General features: G+C 37.2%; 1 protein-coding gene across 1 annotated transcript in view; it reads right to left on the minus strand.

The window, feature by feature from the left end:
- The window catches only part of Smp_127440 (unnamed protein product), a gene marked incomplete at both ends in the record, with an annotated part of 36,203 nt that extends 21,844 nt beyond the window's left edge, over positions 1 to 14,359 (minus strand). Inside the window, 7 exons of the mRNA XM_018792025.1 lie at positions 1,325 to 1,543; positions 3,399 to 3,666; positions 5,149 to 5,432; positions 6,188 to 6,439; positions 8,091 to 8,348; positions 9,983 to 10,120; positions 14,308 to 14,359. Coding sequence (XP_018644927.1) covers positions 1,325 to 1,543; positions 3,399 to 3,666; positions 5,149 to 5,432; positions 6,188 to 6,439; positions 8,091 to 8,348; positions 9,983 to 10,120; positions 14,308 to 14,359 — 1,471 coding nt within the window. The remainder of the gene's footprint in view (positions 1 to 1,324; positions 1,544 to 3,398; positions 3,667 to 5,148; positions 5,433 to 6,187; positions 6,440 to 8,090; positions 8,349 to 9,982; positions 10,121 to 14,307) is intronic.
- Positions 14,360 to 20,457: the final 6,098 nt, after the last annotated feature.

Raw genomic sequence — 20,457 nt, forward strand, 5'->3', positions numbered from 1 at the left:
TTGAGGGGGGAGTGATTATACAGAACAAACATGGGAGTGAAATTTGTTAAGCCTCTATTTGTAAAACAATAATTGGTGCATGATATGAATTTTTTAAGGTATATTTCATTAAGTTTAAACCTATGAAATTTCGCAGAAACAGTAAAATCTAGCATTAAACTAAAACTAAAACATGTCACCAAGTTATTACAATCGGCCAAAATCTATTTAAAATTTAAATTGGACCGATTCCATGGCTCCAGAGGTCGACTATTATGGAGTCACATGGATGAGTTCTTGTATCGTATGCACTAAGATTTTAGGACTGCGAAGCATCTTTCCAACCTCGAAAGGTTTTTAAACCATGTTGAAGAAGTGCATCCACTTCAATTATTTGGTTTTGAATAATATATCTTTACTCTACACCAACTGTTTTCTGATTGACTGGAATTTCTCAAGGTCACTGAAGGTCCGTTCAAAAACCGTCCATAAATTATAGTCTCGCCAATTCCGTTAATTTTGTTTACACCGTCTATTCGCCACTTACATACAAAACCGTTTTCGTGTGTTAAGCTATACTACTTACGAATATTAAGTAATCAGTATAATTTTTAACAGCATTTGAGCAAGTAATCTGTAACGTGCAATTGTTCTTGTGTCATATTCTCAGGTACTTACACTTTAAAAGTTACTTTCCAGATTTTTGCATTCCATGAAACTTTGTTAAAATGCATTAGAGTCCATATTTTCTACTTCTAATATCCATATGACTGTCACTAGCTATCACTGACTAACGGCTGTAATTCGCGCCATGTTGTAATTAATTTTAATAGAATTAATGAAGGAAGCGTTTCTCACCCCATATACACAAAGGTGCTCACAGCCGCAGATATCACACAAGTTGGGGTTTGTAGCCAATTTACTTTTGTAATAAAAGATAAAATGTGTTTTGGACCTGGATTTTCATGCAAATCTCGGCTTCATAGTCGGATGCTTCTGTAGATTTAACATTAGGCATATGCATAATTACACGTTACAATAATACGAGAGGAGATAAATCAGTAGCCTTTCAATAAATATGTCACAAGTCTGAAACGTACACAATTTATTTTAGTTTAGGTAGATGGGCATCATTAGCTCGCATAAAAAACTAATACAATCCACACGTGAGGACACACCCCTTTATTTGGTAAATAAGCCATATCAGTTAACACAATAGGCCATTTAGTCCCTCAGTAAAAGGTGCTTTTTAATTAAAGGGTAAACACCCCAGTGAAAGGAACAGTTTGAGACATGGCTGTATATAATCATAAAACAATTACAATATATCAATAATACTACTTACAAGTAGTATGAGAGCCAACCGTACAGAACTTATGTTTAGTCGGTGATAATGAAACTGTTTCGATTTGCAAGTTTTTCATATGCGAAGATTTCCCATTCAAACACTTTTTTTGTAGATCCATACTCAGAGGATTAGAACTAAACATTTGTTTACAGTTATTTGTTTGTATTGGATGGTTACAACTATTATTCAGCTTGCCACATTTTGGTGGTCTAGAAACTAAGAAAAAAGTACATACGAGATATACAAACTGAATGATGTTTTTTTTCTTTATCTGAACACAAATCTAACAAACATATATGAGACAATAAAGAAATCCATAGCTGACTTAGTGGTCGAGGCATCCGACTTCCAGTAACTAGGTTCTAAGTTCAAATTCCGCCACATCTAACTAGATTCGGACAACCATACAGTTGTAAAATAAATGTTCTTTAACTAATTGACACACTTTTTATCTATGAAACCACTTTGAATCGATCATTTTGTGTTTGTCAGTGTTAGGAGTTGACTGTTGCTGCACAGTTTATCCTCATGAATATAAGCTTCTTGACCTAAGCCAATTATTTACTCAGTGTAGAACCATTTCTCACTCATATATATTTATACATAGAAATTTAGAGAAGCCGATATAGTTTTCTGGCTACAATGAATCTCAAGTGTTTTATTCCAGTGAATTTGATAGTACAGCACATAAAAGACGTAGCTGTGAAAACTCGGTACTAACGAATGAATTGGATTGTACTTAATAATAATAATAAAATTTATTGTTATTGAGATTTTATGCTGATTAAAATGAAAAATAAAATTCTACATATATGTATACTTCAACTAGTCTGATCTACTTAGAAATTCAAATTAAGGCAGTATTATTACAGATAAGCACAACAAACAAATTCATTTATTAATAAAATAATACATTTGTAATATCCTGATAGGTAGAAAAATTGGATTTTCTAACGTTTCGTGACTCAGTGTAAGCCATTGTGGTGTGTGCTAATTATATCCACATAAGTAGCATATGGTGATAGTCAGGCATAGAATGTATTTCGCTAGAAAATCGATAAGGAAAGAATGAGAATGGAACGCAATCGGTATGAAAATGCATGGACAATGAAATCAGAGACGAGAGACTGATATTTACAGAAGAAACAGACAAAATTGAGACAATTGATTGATAGTTTGCAAATTAATCTGAGAAGACTGGTTGAAATTTTATTGAGATATTCTGTAATTTTGTGCTCAAATACATTCGATTGTCCCCACTCGTCTTTTTGTTTACTACAACACTTCTTCAGAGAATAAATTCTACCCAATGCTCATTTTATTCGAAATTATCAAATCAAACCTTGGTAATGATACTTAGAAATTTATTTATTCATTTATTTAAATACATAAATACTGGCACAAGGAAGCACTAAATAGATATGCGCCACATAAATCATTCGATTTGTGTGAGGGCTGGGGTACTGCCCGGGTGCCCAAACCGAAGCACGCAACGAACAAATAAACACACACAAAAATTCGAAATGACTCCAAAATGGTATATATATATATATATATATATATATATATATATATATCAGTAAAGTTTATAAGGTAATGTTAATTAAAGTAATTAGATTTAGGTAACAACTTGAACAGATGAATATTAATTATGCAGGATATGGTGTATCACACTTAATTCAGTTGTTGTTGTGATATATGTATGTGTATATTTATACGCTTATTTTGCTAAAGATGCGGGCAACTTGCACATCGGTATGACGACAACTAATTAGTCACAGACGAACACTATATAATGGAGCGAACTAATTTAAATCGATAAATTGGATTCCCTTTGTTTATGATATGAGTGATTCGTAAACTCTATTCAGCGACATTGTCGAGCACTTATTTACAACTAAAATCTACTCAGTTAATCGGCTTCTTTTTCTTATTTCTGTAAAGTGTAATAACTTAAAGTTCATTTTCCTACTTCATATAACATCATTAAACTAGGCGAACCTCGGGAATATCATAAAAAATATACAAATAAAAAGTGCTTATAGATGGGTGGCTTTTTATAATTACTTACTGCCAATATCTTCATATTTATTTACAGCAGTCATTCGATTTCGTTTCATGTTGGATTCACTAGTTGGGATGGGATTAGTTACATGGGAGTTCGTCGAACTACACCTAACTTTTATAGTCTCGATAAAATCTCGATAAGAAGAATGGATGGAATCTCGGTCGGAAGACGTAGGAAGAATAATATCAGCAATTTGATTTTCTGGTGTTGATATCTCACGTCTAAGAAGTTCGTCCAGTTTTTGTTCTCGTTCCGAAGAATAAGAGTTCAACTGTAAAAGGATAAACATTTAGTTAAATACACGTCCTATATAATAAGTACGAAAACGAGACAATAAAAAACACCATATTTGTAGGGGTATTGTTCATGAAACTGTTAAACTCGTAAAAAAACTACATAGTACGAGTAGAAAGATTTCAGATTTAAAATTACCGAATGAGTGCTACGACATTGAGATTCCATGGAACGTGTTTTTTTATTCTTTTGAAATAACGACCACCAACGCAGGATAGCAAGTTTGTCAGTAAAGTTCATTTGCAATACTACAGCTGAATGAGTAAATGCATTTTAAGACTGAGGTATACTATGAGTTTAAATTCTTGCTACCACATAATAATAAGTCGATCCTCTATCAGATAATTTAGAAGTTCGAACGTGATAAAGTAATACATCCCATCTTATAATGACTATCTGTTAATCAATGCACTGTTTTGCACAATTCTCTCTAAAAATTTTACATGTATTTCTGCATAACTTCCTTTCAAATATACATTCTGCTACTGTACTTTGTCAGTTTATTGATATTTCTCATTTTCATTTTTCTGAATAACACCCACTATCTCAATAGAATGAGTGACTATGCTTGACAACTGTTCATTGGTAAATAATCAGAACCCACCATGTAAAAACAATAATTACTATTTCACATTATATTCTCTAATATTTACAGGTTTCTACTAATAAAAAAACTTATCTAAATATGCAGATTTGGGGGATCTTGTTACAAAAAACTACATAATTGGGGTTCAGCTGAGCGTACAGTGATTTCTAGTCACGAATGATCGTGATTATTATAATACGAACAGAACCTATTGCAAACTCGATGCTACGACGACTGACATACAACACTCCAACATTTCCTCCTGAACTGTGGAACAAAAATGTAACAGAATCGCAAAGAAACATGATGTTCGACAATGAACAAATTAAAGTAGAGCAACTCTGTATACACAGCAACAAAATACGACCTTGGGATATGGAAAAGTTAGCAGACTAAAAGCGAAAACGACCGATCAGTAAACACCAAAGGTCATCCAGAAATATGAATTAGAAGAAGGTACCCCGAAGTTATCGATACAAGAAAGGAACTAACATTTGGGAATAAAAGCTAGATAACTTGAGGTTTCCCTAGCAGTTACTTTGCTTCAGTTCGAGTTATTTCGCTATCTATGTGTAAAATATGGCTTTTCTTAAATGTGGGAAAATTCATGCTAACGTTGAGCGACCCAAATTAAAATGACGGGAACTTTTTTGAAATAAAAGCCCGATGGAGTTAATTATGTTTAGAAAAACAAATTGATGTAATTATTTAAACAAAAAAGTGAATTCGATGGTTTGAAACAGACATAAAACTAACCGACACTTTTCATAGACTTTAACATATAAAACGTGTGGCGCATATATACCTGGTGTCCTCTTGTACCAATATTTATGTGTTCAAATAAATAAATAAATAAAAGCATCTAAAACATACCGTCAATACAGGTGCTTTGACCGGTTGAAATAAACATACAGGGATAACTGGAGAATGTTCAGACATTTTTTTGGTCGAAGTGACAGGTAACTTCGCAGCAGCAGCTGCTGCTAGTGCAGTTGCTTGCAGATTACGTTGTATTTGTTCACGCTTCTCTTTTTCGGCTTCCAGTTGCCGTTTATGCTCTTGTTTTCGAGCTTCCCTTTGTTGTTGGACCAGGGCCTTAAGATGAGCTCTAGGTGTAGGACAGCCATGAATATCTTTTTGCACAGATCCGAGAGCATCTGAAAATGAGGAAATAAAATTTAAATTCGACTAATCACTTAGATATAGCATAAATGCAGAAACGCTGATAAGATACGAATATTAAGTTTATGCACTCCTAGTAAATATCTCGCTTACTATTGTCAAGTAGAATAACTTGGTAGCGTAGAATAACAGATTAATAAAAGATGTTCAATTTTGATACCACCCTAAAAACCCATGCACCTTAGTAGCTTAACCTACGCACAAGAATAGGTCAAAGAGTTTTGGAAAAATGATCACTCGATCACATAGCCACGTTTACGACAACTATGGTTCTTGCACATAAACTAATAAACTAAAAACAACAAACTTACATTTGCCCTGGCATACTAAAAAGAATAATTAGTTCCTTAAAAAATTTATATTTGCTAAAATATACTTACTGATTGAGCAAATGGCAATAACCCCTGACATTACACTACAACTTACACCAAATACCTGCAAACAAACATACTTGTAATGCTTCAAAAACATCACTTACGTAAGATAATAACCACACTATTAACAGCCAACTATCATTTATCCCCATAACGTACAACTTAGTACTTATTAAAACATTTCATTTGATAAAAATCCCAATTGGGTCCCAATTTGATAAAAATCCCAATAAATCAGTCCGATCAACAACTGAAATTAAGGGACTTAGTAATCCATTTTCCAAACACTTTAAATGAAGGTGTAAAATTGGCGTTAAAATGATCATGCGAAGCATGTCCAAAAAGTGTTGACAAACCTGAATGATTGTTTACTTCATTTTTTTTCTTAATTGAATGAAATAGACCTTTACCAGACTTGGAAGCGACAAGCGGCGCATTCACCATCTGTTTGCTTGCTTTGTCAGTATTTACTGTGTTCTTCGGTTCATTTTGGTCTAAATTTAATATTTTTGGATTATTCTTATCAATGACTGCATCAAATCCCAACGGGCTTGAATGATCTAATTTTGGAGATTGTTCTTCATTATACCCATGTTTATCAATACTCTCTATGGAGGAAATTTATGAAATTAACATTTTTATACAAATATTATATATATATATATATATTACATGGTTGATTATTATTGTATAGCCTGACCGATGAAAAATATGTTCTTATGAAACAAACATCTCAAATTGAAACCAAATTATGCGATTGATTGCCAGTTTAGCGAACCGTTTTGATCTGTCACATTCCAGAGCAGAATGGAAAAATATGAAATGCCGTAAAATATCCAAGAAAACATAAATAATGTAATAAAACAGTCTGTTTACGTATTGTTGTAAAGTGTAGCTATATGAAATTTAGTTCTGTGTCGTTATATTTGCGCTGCCTACATGTCTATCATTTTAATGTCTACGTGGAGATGTAAATACATGTGACCAGTGCATATGCTAGGTCATCGCACTGTTCATTTTCATTCCACAAACTTTAGTTTATAAATTCACCACCTTTATGTAGGACGTAACAAGTCTTGATTTTGTCAAGTTGTTTTCTAACTAGCTCTTTTACCACCCAAAGTTGAACCAGGATGGTCATCAAAAGAAATTTTACGAAGCTGACCATGAAATACTCATTAAATGACTTAACGCAACCGACTATATAATTCGATACAAGCTAACTAATTCAAAATTATGTCTGTACTTTTAAATACTATTGCATCTGAGCTGTTATGACTGTGAAATGCTTAGCTAACTTGTGCTCAGTGCTGAAAAGTCCGAATTCAACGACGCGTAGTTAGAACACAAAGACTGCTGATACGGACTTATTTGACTGCCGAAATAAATCAAAATGATACATGAATACATCACTTTTTATATTATTTACTTACAGCCGGATTTGTATAAATTGGAATGAGTAGTATTTGACATAAACTAATCAGTAACTTAATACGTGAATAAATTCATTATATTATACAATTAGGTATCCTATAACCGACAGATATAACTAATCAACTAAGTTATCCAATCACTCCTCCATATGTGATTACGTGTCGCAGGCGGTTGTGAAAAATTAATTTTCTGTCATTCTCACTGCGATCGATTAAGTCATTGCTCGTTGTTATCAAATATGAGAATACGATAAAATTACCAGTTAAAAATACTATACAGATATCTAACATACATCCTAGTGTTGTATCATTTTCAGAGTCTACAATTGTGATATACAAAAATGACGAATCATGGCATTTATTATTCTGAAAACGTGAACTCGCCTTCTTATACCGACTTATCAGCTAGTTTTGTCAAGTGACATGCTGAGATGTAGTTCCAAAATATGTCAATATATTCTATAGCCACTATCGATTGGGATAGCACTGACTGATTAACAATCATTATCTGACCCATTCAAACGACAGATAGATGGACATACCATTTACATTATTTTGAGTTCCCTTTTATTGCAAGAACATGTAACTTCCTTAATGAATAATGGACAGAAATCCTGAACTGTTTGCAAAATCTCCATTAACTGTGAGGTAATATGATAATGAAAGTTTAATTAAAAGAATGGTTTGTTAATAGAGTAAACGAAATCATCGGTTGCTTTTATGTATGTATCAAGTTTATAAAACAAAATATGAATGTGCTCGGATATATAAAGTGAGTCAATATCTTACAAATAAACCATAATTTTGAAGATAAACAAACACTAACCAGATGAAGTTCCAAGATATTTATCAATAAGTTCTTTACCCTGACGCCAGGCATGTACATTATTAGGAATTGTATTGATTTGTGAATCAACGTGTTGTGAACGTGTAATTTTGGCAGAGACGTGCCTAATACATGGATTTGTTGGACTTGTACCATGTAAACGTTTTAAAATATTGGCTTTTGCATCAGATTTACATGTGCTGAAATATGTATCATTCGTAGATATTTTCTTTTGATCTCCACTGACAGTAGAAAACCCTGTTACATAAAAATAATGGTGATGCTTTGAATAGACAAACATGATTTTATTTAGCGCCATAAAAATGCAATCCGATGGTACAAAGTAAATTCTATCTTTTAGAACGTAAGTTCACCATGCGTTTATTGAATGCCATGACAAAAACTCATCCTATTAGTTTATTGAAATATCGAAACTCATGATTAGGTTGACAATAAGTTGCATATTATGGAATCAAGTATTTCACAAAAAATGGAACGATAACTAGAAATTGCACTTGGAAAAACCAGAAGTGTTATGATTCAACAAATATCATCTAAAGAATGCCTACCTAAAAAATTTACGAGCTAGTGAGCTTTGTGAAAGAGTTGCAAAAAGTTAACTAGACTCACCTGCACCTATCCAACATGTTTCAATCTCCATTGAAACTACTCAAAAACATTAGTACCTAACATAGTCTTTACGACGGTGAAACTGACGTTACTATATGGGAAACGATGTTCGATAATTCAGAAAAACATCGGTGTACATATCTTTATGTGTCTATTAATTTAGATATGTACAGTAAACCCAGACTAACTCTTCGAAGGTTTTCACTTATTCCACTTTATGTTCTTACACATTAGAGCGATTACCCGGTGACTAAAAGAAACTACAGAACAGCAAAAGCTCTGTTACATGTTACTTACTTGACAAATAACATAGAAGGAATTAAGACGGTCGTCCGAATGATAAATAAACAGAATAATTTGAGTCCACCGAAAGTCTCAGAGATAATCGTCTTTAGAACACAAGTATTGTATTTATGGAAAAACAACGATGCGGTTTGAGTGCTGATAAATATATCTTCGATTAGCTCTTTTATTTCTACCTAACCTAGTAATTATGATTTCAGTTCAATAAACTCAAATTTACTTTACTTTAGCGGTATTAATTTTGTACTAAAGTCAGTGTTTTGTGCCTACACATAACTAATTGTTCGTACTAATATCCGAGTCATCAACCCACGTTGCTATGATACTTTCAAACCTTTGTTGACATTGTACCCTGCCTTTCCACTTTCTTATGATTTTCCTTTAGCCTTCATATCACTTGTTATACTTGAACTTTACAAACACTGGGAAGTAACCACTTCATTTTCTTCAATATTAAATCATCATAGGATTGTTCAATCTAAGTAAATTATATTTCCAGAGACTTTACCGAGTAAATTGGTTTGATTTCTTCATCAGCGACGTAACGGATTTCTTTTGTTGTTTTGATATATATATATTCCCAAAATTTTATCATGTAACACATTCGAAACCCTACGCTACCAACTCCTAGTTTCCGTTATCAAATTGTCCTAATTTTATATCCGTCCTATTTCTATTTGTTGTCCATTGTTTACATTGTTAAATGTAAGTGCATTCAATATGCTGACTGAGTCGTCGGCTCACTTTTTCTCTTCTCGTTCCTCTTCTAGATTCCCTCACGAACTGCTTCTCACATTTCCCCAGCTCACAAGGTACCTTCAGGCTAGACGCCAAACTGCCAAAAGCTGAACGTTACAATTATTTAACAAATACGTGGAGCGACTAGTAAAACAGAATACTGTTCTTTTAAATATGAAAAAAGTAGCCTTTTCAAAAAATGATGCTTTCATTTCACTTACCTGGATAAGGAGATGGAGCAGTAGTTTCAGCAACTTTACGGGTGACAAATTTGCTAGATACTTCGGTTTTATCGTGATTATCACCCATCAAATCATCCAAATTTAAACCAGCGATTGAGGATGAGTTCAATTTATTTTCTGTGTAATCAAAGGAATAAATGAGAAATAGTCAGAACGTAGTTCCCAAATAAAGCTGTTGAGCAACCGTTCAATCCTAGAAAACTTTACCAGATCTATACTTAAATACACATTTCGAATGTATTTACATGGCGGTCCGAAGACGTGAGTAGAAATAAAGACAAATAATTGAGAATATCTGTACGTATAGTGCATCCGCGGTAGCAAAGATACGTAAATTTCCCATAAGTCAGTCAGTCAGCTACAACGTAAGAACAGGCACAAATATGCATCGGTTCAAGTTGCCACACCTCATATGCAAAACAAGATCAACACCAAATTCATAGCAGTTGCTTCAATGGTAGTAAAAAGACCTCTAATATAAGGATAAGATACAAGGAGAAAGAATTAGTTCGTAGAGAGAAAAGTATAAAGTAATTTTAATCTCACGGTTTAAAGAGCAGATAAAGAGTGTACACACACACACACTTGTGATCAATTCTGAGCCATGTCACACAGAGTCTCCAACCATTGGTTACGATAGTCACGTGGACCCCAACCAAGTAGTCTGCATCTACCAACGTGTCTCAGACTAGAAGTTAGTGACTTCAAGCACTGATACTACTTTTTGGTTTGGCCGCCCCCCACTCTCTTCCAACCATCCCCGATACTAGTCAGAATTGTGAGTTGTGGTAATTGGTGTTCAGGCATACGTAACACGTGGCCCAACCATCACAGTCGATGAAGATTTACAACCTCATCAACTGATTTACCATCATTCCCCAATACCCTGTGTCTAACCTCACTATTACTTACACAATGACGCCCGAAAATACGAGCAATATTTCTTAGACACCTGTGATCGAATACTAGCAACTCACGAGTATCTTCTACTCTTAATGACTATGTTTCGCAGCCGTAAAGTAAAACAGAACGAACTGCTTAGCAGTATCCCCCCTATTTAACTGACAGATGGATATCTCGTCTTCGCCATAGGTCACGTAAGTTGGCAAAAGCCAAACGAGCTTTTTGATTCCATACAGAGATTTTGTCAGACACCAACCCATTAGGGCGTTCGACTACTTCACTCCCTATCCTTAGTTCAGGTGTTGACGCAGTCCAGTCCTGAAGCAACAATTTACATTTAGAGAGGGAGAAACGCATTCCAAACATCCTGGAATTGTTGCTCAGTGCTACCAAAACACTCTGCATTTCATCAGCGTCTTCACCAAACAGGACTATGTCATCTGAGTATTCTAAATCGATAAGTGGACCTCCTGGTAGGAGATCAATTCCTGAAAATTCAGACAACGAGAACGTTATTTCCAGCAGTATGTCTATGGTGAAACTAAACAGAAATGGAGATAGTCGATAGTCTTGTCGGCAACCACTTGAGGTTGCAAAATCAAATGACAGTTCGCCGTAACCTCTCACTCGACTGGTAGTGTTCGAGTAAACAGCCTTCACAAGGTTTATGTACTTTTGAGGTACACCTTTTAATGACAGACACTGCCACAAAACCTTTCGGTCTACAGAGTCAGATGCTACATTTAAGTTAAGAAAAACCATCATTGTCGGACACCGATAAGCATGTCTATATTCTAAAATCTCACGAATGGTGAATATCTGGTCGATGCAGCCATGACCAGGTCTGAAGCCAGCCTGGGTTTTTCGTGCTTGCATTTCACGACTCTTTGTTAAGCCTCTTATAATTATTGAGACTAGTATTTTAGATGCTATATTAGTCAAACTAATCCCTCTATGGTTATCACAGGATGATTTTGATCCTTTCCTATATATTTCGACAATCAGTGATTGAGACCGGTCACATGGGATTACATCTAGATCTCAGATTTTAGCTAATATTGGTCAACCTAATCGTCGAAACTGAACCACCATCCTTGAAGATCTCTGGAGTTAATCCATCTGGATCAGCTGCCCTTCCTCAGTTCAGGTTAGCTATAGCTTTTTGAACTTCAATTACAGTTAGAGGGCCTATTTCGATGTTCCATTTAGGCTGTTTGGGAATGGTGGGTAATTGTAAAGTAGCTAAAGGCCAGATGAACTCCTCCTTGAAGTGTTCCGACCACTATTCTAAACGTCTGAACTGAAAGCATATAAGAGTATAATCTTTTCCTGAGATTGTCTCGCTTACAATCGACTTCTTAATTCCGGTTTCTTTTATTAGCCTGAAAAGCTGTCTTGTGTTACCTACAGCCGCTGTCTTTTCCATCGCTTTTGATTTCGTTGCCCACTACTGCTCACGATCGTTCTGTAGACTTTCGGTTAATCTAGATCTGATTTGTTTTCGCTCTTCGTCGTGTTCGGAAACTGATGGGATGAGTTGTGAATTACCAACGTTTTTAACGATCGTTGTAAACTAGACGCTTTTCATAGCATCGAATAATTTAGGCAAATCACAGGCCTGTTCAACGAATATGCAAACTACAACCATTCGTTTAGAACAAATCCCAATCTTATCAGATTCAAAAAAGAAAATATTCTTGTTAATTTCAGTTAAAGGATAATCACATTTACAATTCAAACTTGAAGGTATATTCAAGTTAACAGCTAGCCTTCATAGTTTAACATATACGAAAAGATATATGTTTCATTTAGATACCACTCAAAAATTAAATCTATATATTCAGTTTCAGTTTTTTTAAGCTTTCCAACAAGAATTGAGAATATTACTACGGCGAAGTAATTCGGACTGATGACTTGGCTCCGAGATCAAGAATTAATAATTAAACATAAGATTTTATAAAACTGGAGTTAAAACGGTTTTACTGTGCATATCCTATGGGATTTGAATCGACAACTACATCTCTGTGCTAATGTGGTATGGCAACTCGAGTTGATGTACGTACGTACGAAGTTCTACGTTGTCACTGACTGTATATCCTATACTCATATACTGTGCGTTTTAAAGAAAAATTATAGAATGTGAATATGATAACGTGAGATTGTGGATTGGCTTTTTATTTTAAAAATGAGCTATTAACTGGTACCTAGATTTGTTTGAGATGTAATGGTTCGACTAGAGATCTATGCACAACGTGGTCAAAACACACTTGATGAGATGGAAGTTGCGTCTGCATATTTTGCCTAACGGACTACCCACAACTTTAAGAACGCGAATGGATATTTCGAAAAATATGGAGTAGGGCTAAACAAAAGTAAATCAATCAAGACTATTGATTAGAAACCTGCTTGAAATGATTAAGGGAATACAAAGTACATTATTGGTCACAAACGTTACATAAAAGTGAACCTGTTAAATCTATTATCAGTAGACTGAACAACTTTCAGCATAACTGGCTGTGTCTAATTGCAGATATTTGTGCAAATTAACAAAAGTTATTTATTATTTGGATGAGTGAACCACACTCAACCTCATATCGCGAAAGTTGCAAGGGCAAAAGTGTAAACCATAAACCGGAAAGGACGACTCTTGCGTGCGACCTGCTGAACGAACCTGTCCAATTGTCTAAATCACTGTATACTTATAAATTCTGAAACATAGTGATATCCTTGTAAGCGAGCGAACTTCAGTCAACTTATGTGCTAAAATTGGACCACTAACATTAAAGATTTTTGGGGGATAACCCATCAGGACCTTCTGACCTCCGTCACTCTAAATTGATTATGGTTTTTCAGCTTTACTGTGTCAGGTGACCTATGTTAACATTTCATACAGGTTGTTTGGTAACAGTGGGGGAATGAAGGGTAGTTGGAGACCAGTTATCGTTTTTGTAAGTGTTCCGCCCATCGTTCTAATTTCCTGGCCTGTGAGTGGATCATTGTTCCATCGTTTTCCGAAATGGTTCTAATAACTCCCAAATTCTTAATACCTGATTCTTTGATAAGTCTGACAAGCTGTCGATTATCACCTATTGTCCCTATCATTTCCATCTCTTTTGCCTTTGCTGCCTACCGATGCTCACGACCATTTCACAGATGTTTTGTCAGTTTATATTAAGGTTATTTTCGCTCGTCATCGTGTTCCGAGACTGATGAGATGTTTCCGAGCATCTATCAATTCAGTAATTGTTATCAAAGTACTCTGACTTTTGTTAACATTTTGGTTTAAGTCGCCGATAAATATCACTGATGTTTTCATAGATGTTTGGATATAACATCTTACATGATTGAAGTTGTATATCTCGCTGCTTAATTACGAGGTTAACATTATTTAGACTACTTACCATCCAAGCAACGTAACTTCTGTTGGTTGACGATTTGCCGAATACGTTCCATCAAATCTAAAGTTTTAAAAAAATCTCATAAACCAACTGCTAAGATTTAGGATAAAAGTGACACCACAATGATACTAGAAATAAAAACTAAACAGTCTTGGACTTGATAAATTTTTTAACTGAGTAGCAGTTATCTAAATGCTGTTAGTAAATTGAGCAACAGACGAAATAGTTCGTTTTACGACATTGTAACTGATTTACGTGAAACATCTAGACAGGTATAGACAAGATTGGGAAATTCTATCACGAAAGATAGTTATTAAATATAAATATGTTGCTAGAATTTGTTTTTTGTGGGAAGCGAACCTCTGGTAAGCGCTTTTCTCCCATCCACGTGACGATTCTTTCACAAAAATCTTGGATTAAAATGGGCAGACCACGTATGGTAACAACAACACGAAAACCTCGTACGGCATGCGGTAATTACTTACGTTTGTTGGGCCAACTACATTGTGAAGTGTCTTTTCGCGATTCGACATTCACTGGAGTATGTTACATTGCACCGGTTGATCTTAATTTACTTGGATTAGATTGGTTTGACCAGCTGCATTTAGCGGACGTCCCGTTAAACACCGTGTATCATCTCGTAAAGCAACCCCATGACCCGGAAGCATATTCAAAGGAACTAATTACGAAGTTTTCGACCGTCTTCCAGCTTGCTTTGGGTCGGTGCTCAGCCATGAAAGCAACGCTTCGATTGAAACCTGGGGTTAAACCTGTTTTTCGTCCGAAGAGACCAGTACCATATGCTGCATTACCGAAAGTTGAGGAAGAACTTAATCGCCTTCAACGTGAAGGAGTTATTACTCCTGTCTCTTATTCCGCATGGGCAGCACCCATTGTTGTTATCAAGAAGGCTAATGGTACGATCCGAATATGTGCAGATTTTTCCACAGGTCTCAACGCAGCCCTAGAACAGTATCACTACCCGCTGCCAGTCCCGGCAGATTTTTTCACTATGCTGAATGGCGGTAAGTTCTTTGCGAAGCTGGACCTTGCTGATGCCTATCTACAAGTAGAAGTGGCTGAAGAATCAAGAGAGCTACTCACTATTAATACACATCGTGGCCTGTTCCAGTATAATCGACATAACAGTTGGCGACGGGGACAAAAAAAAAAGTGAAAAATGACGCTCCCTTCGGATCGATTACAATTGCTGTTTGACCGACATTTGGAGTTCATGGTCAAATTACGCACACAACTTCTGGGTCACCAGTGCTTCGCATATGCGTCGGAAGTGGATGGATTAATCTCTGAATTGCACACAGAGCTGGCAAATGATCGCAGCCTCCATGAACCCTCGACAAGCTGCAACTTAAACGAAACAGCAGTCTCGTAAGACACGCCCGGTTGTCCATCACTATCCATTTCAGAAACATGCCCGGTAGTGGATTCAAACCCCACTATCCCTGAATCAGTAGGTCCGAACAGTGACGCTCTCAGCTCTCATCAACACGATGCCGTGTTAAATGCCCATGAAATTGTCGCACTAACCGCCCACAAAGAATCAGAGATCATATCGAGCAGTACAACGAGCGAATCTCATTCTGCAATAGAAATTTCTATCGAATCTAATGATCGAGATTCTGAAGCTTTTCCAGAAAATGTGTTACATGTATCAAATGATAATCTGGAACCTAGCGCAGTTTTGATGGACGCTATTTATCATTGTGATCCACAACCTACCAGTGATTTTCGCAATAAGTCCGATGACTACTCTTCTGCAGAATCAAATCCTGACCTCAAATCAAATGTTGCCGATCCTCACGACCTAGTCAGTTCTAATGGATTCGCTGTTAAATGCGACAAACGTGTTTTAAATGGTGTCACATTAATGGTAACTTGGGCATCTGAGGATCCAACACTATTTCGTGGGGGAGGAGAGGCTCGGAGAAATTAAAGTCCGGACATCACCTCCGCATTTTTCAAAAAAGGGGAGGTGTTAGGACATTCACAGGAATATCCCAAAAATTATCTCGAATATAAAGTGGTATGTTTTCAGACTCTCCACATAATTCGCATGTTATTTTCTATTGGTCATTATTTACAGTTGTCCTATGACTTTTACATGTCGTTTTCCCATTGGTCAATTTTTAATTGTCCTAATTATAACTTTTACGTGTCCTTTCTTTCCATTGGTTACTGTTCATAGTCATCTTAACTGTATAAATATGCCTCGTCTCTAAATCATTTTTGATCTGCTTCTGATACCCCATAAACGATTCTTATTTAATGGCTGTGTTCTGATTTACTGGAGTTTGGGGAACAGTATTGGGGTCGTACTAGGATATCTGAATTTGGTCAATCGGTAGAATTTCGTGTAGTCCTATCGCAATACGCAATATTTAGCAACGCAATAATTTCGCGAAGTAACAGATTTCGAGATGAGAAAAGCATATTTTAGGGGGATTCTAAGTTCGTATAAAGTACTTTGTACTGTATGCATAGTACTGTCTAATTATCGTGCTAATAACTATATATTAAGTAATTATGATACACTTGAGGCGTGAAACATCTTTGAAAAAATGACATCGGTCAAGGTACCTGCTAAACCTAATCAAATGAGATGGACGGATATATACAACTATCATTTATCTCCAAATACCCGCGCCGGACATTTGTGCATATAACTGATCACTGAGTTTTTAATAACCCTCTATCCAATTTCATAAGTTTGAAGAGGACCTCGTGAGCAGTTAGCACTAAGTCACATTACACTATTTCTCATTATCAACTATAAATTTAAAGATTACCTTAACAATCAAAAACATGTGTAGGACGATACATTCCAGATATTTTAGTTAAGTAGCGACTAGATCAAGAAGATGCTCTGTAATAAAGTTTAAAAACTCCCAGTTAAAGGGCACTGATACTTACGCAATGTCATATTGCATACACATAGATTTAAGGGGTAAATAATAGACGTTAACTATATTACCTGATTATCTCGAGCTCAAGATGGTAGTGGGTTGTCATTACTAAAAATGAGTGGAAGGGAAACACCAACCCACCAGATCTGATGAGACTTCTAAGATAAGTGCAATGGTCGACGTCCTAAGCCCGATCGTTGCTGCTACCTTGACGTGGTGGTCCGGCTTGCCTATCGTGATGAAGCAATCGAGCTATGCTGGCTGGAACAATCGTTCCTCGAGGTCCTACCATGCCAGACAGGTCGGTTGAAGAGCGGTGAGACTAAAAGCAGCAAACCCAAGGTCGGAAGGCGAAGTCGTACTGCTGACTGTACAGAGGTGTGACAGCAGTAAGGTGTTTCCTTCAGACAACCAGCATGACAGCGATGCTGCCTTCCCACAAGGAGGGGTGGGGTTAGAAAACGTCGACCCTAAAAATGCACACCTCGCCTTATCCCACGGATATCCGTCTCCGGCGGTAAGGTCGTTTAAAGAACGGAGCTAACACAAAAACTACCCACAAAAAGGTCGTGTGTGACCGACCTCAAGCAGTTGTCCCATGGGCACTGCGGTCACGCTCTCAGGTCATTAAGACCACTTCTAACCCAATTTCCTTTTCAGGTACCTCTAGAAGAATCCTTCCACGGTGTGGGCAACCGGGAAGTGATAACTGCCCTCATACCTCTAACAACACTCAAGACCACTGTATTCATAATCAATCTCCTTCTTCACTTCCTACTATTCCTTCTACCTTGACTTTCAACACTAAACTTCCTGTTCCGGTTTCCTCCTCAAGTGTCACCATGGCCAACGATTCTAGTGCGCGAAACGCTGTCCCAGGTCTACTAAAACCTCGCTCCAAACTACACATTGGAGTCTTCAACGTACGTACCCTATGCCAAATCGGTCAACAGGCCTCCTTAGCTAAAACTCTAGAATCTCGTACCATTGATGTATGCTGTGTCTCCGAAACACGCATACAGGATCCCAGTGTGGTCATTCACTTGACCTCACCTCGCCAAAATGGACAGCCAACGAAGTACACTCTCCGTGTATCTGGCGACCCGTTGGCTAGTTCTCGCGGACTTGCAGGTGTAGGCATAGCACTAAGTACAAGGGCAGAACAGGCACTACTAGAATGGATCCCCGTTAACAGTCGCCTGTGTGCTGTCCGGCTAAATGGCTCCGTAAGAACTCGGAAGGATAGGGACACACGTCGTTGCCTTTTCGTCGTTTCTGCCTACGCTCCCACTGACTGCAGCCATGATGAAGTAAAAGATGACTTTTACAGAAAACTCTCTGAGCTTCTTCAGAAAGCTAAGCGCTCAGACATAGTAGTCGTAGCGGGTGACTTTAATGCCCAGGTAGGCAGCTTAAATCAAACAGAAAGACATTTAGGTGGGTGTTTTAGTATTCCGGCTCAACGAACCGATAATGGTGATCGTCTGTTGCAACTATGCTCAGACAATCGTTTATTTTTAGCAAGCACTAATTTTAAACATAAGGAGAGACATCGTCTAACATGGCGACCACCTGCACCAAACCAACGATGGACTCAAATAGACCATATTGTCACCAGTCATCGTTGGAGAGGCTCAATAGAAGATTGTCGCTCGTATTGGAATACTTGTTTAGACTCTGATCACGCTTTAATACGAGCGCGCATTTGTCTGCGCCTCAATGGACGCAGGAAAATTACACTAAGAAGACCCATTAGGATTGAACTGGAGGACGAGAAAGCCAAATGCGAATTCCAGAAACAACTGAGTTCACATCTAGGCAGTTCTGTAAACGAGACTGACCCAGATGCTGCTTGGAAAGACATACGAACAGCTGTGGAAACAGCAGTAACATCTATTAGTCATTTAAACCATAGGGCTCCAAAAAACCAGTGGATTTCTTTTAAGTCTATTTCACTGATGGATTCGCGTAAACTCATCCCATCAGGCTCTGAACACGACGAAGAGCGTAAAGAAATTAGATCTAGGTTAACTAAAAGTCTAAGGAACGATCGTGAGCAGTGGCGGGCAACGAAAGCAAAAGAGATGGAAAAGGCAGCGGCTGTAGGCAACACCAGGCAACTATTCAGACTAATAAAAGAAACCGGAATTAAGAAGTCAAGTGTAAGTGAGACAATCTCCGAAAAAGACGGAACCCTTATCTGCTCTCAACCTAAACGTTTAGAACGATGGGCGGAACACTTTAAGGAGCAGTTTAGCTGGCCTTCAGCTACTGCACAACTACCCACTATTCCCAGAAAACCTGAATGGAACATTGAGGTAGGCCCCCCGACCCTACTTGAAGTTCAAAAGGCTATAAGTAATCTGAAACGAGGAAAAGCAGCTGGTCCTGATGGATTGGCTCCAGAGGTCTTTAAATATGGTGGTCCAATTTTAGCGATTAGGTTGACTAATATTCTGGCTAAAATCTGGGAAACGGACGTAATCCCATCTGACTGGTCACAATCTCTGATTGTCCCAATATATAAGAAGGGGCTAAAATCATCCTGTGATAACCATAGAGGGATTAGTCTGACTAACATAGCATCTAAAATACTAGCCTCAATAATTATCGGGCGCCTAACTAAGACTCGTGAACTGCAAACACGAGAAAATCAGGCTGGCTTCAGACCTGGTCGTGGCTGTATCGACCACATATTCACCATTCGTCAAGTTTTAGAGCACAGACACGCTTATCGGCGTCCGACAATGATAGTTTTTCTTGACTTGAAAGCAGCATTTGACTCTGTAGACCGAGAGGTTCTGTGGCAGTGTCTGTCATTGAAAGGTGTACCTGAGAAGTACATAAACCTTGTGAAGGCTCTTTACTCGAACACTATTAGTCGAGTAAGAGCTTATGGCGAACTGTCATATGATTTTACAACCTCAAGTGGTGTCCGTCAAGGCTGTCCACTATCCCCGTTTTTGTTTAACTTCATTATAGACCTGTTGCTGGAAGTAACACTCTCTTCGACTGAATCTACAGGAATTGATCTCCTACCAGGGGGACCACTAAGCGACTTAGAATACGCAGATGACATAGTCCTGTTTGGTGAAGACGCTGGCAAAATGCAGAGTCTTCTGTTGGAACTCAGTAATAATGCCAGGATGTTTGGGATGCGTTTCTCCCCATCCAAATGTAAATTGTTACTCCAGGACTGGCCTGCGTCAACACCCGAACTAAGGATAGG

This window comes from Schistosoma mansoni, assembly GCF_000237925.1.
Source record: "Schistosoma mansoni, WGS project CABG00000000 data, chromosome 1 unplaced supercontig 0010, strain Puerto Rico, whole genome shotgun sequence".
NCBI lineage: Eukaryota > Metazoa > Platyhelminthes > Trematoda > Strigeidida > Schistosomatidae > Schistosoma > Schistosoma mansoni.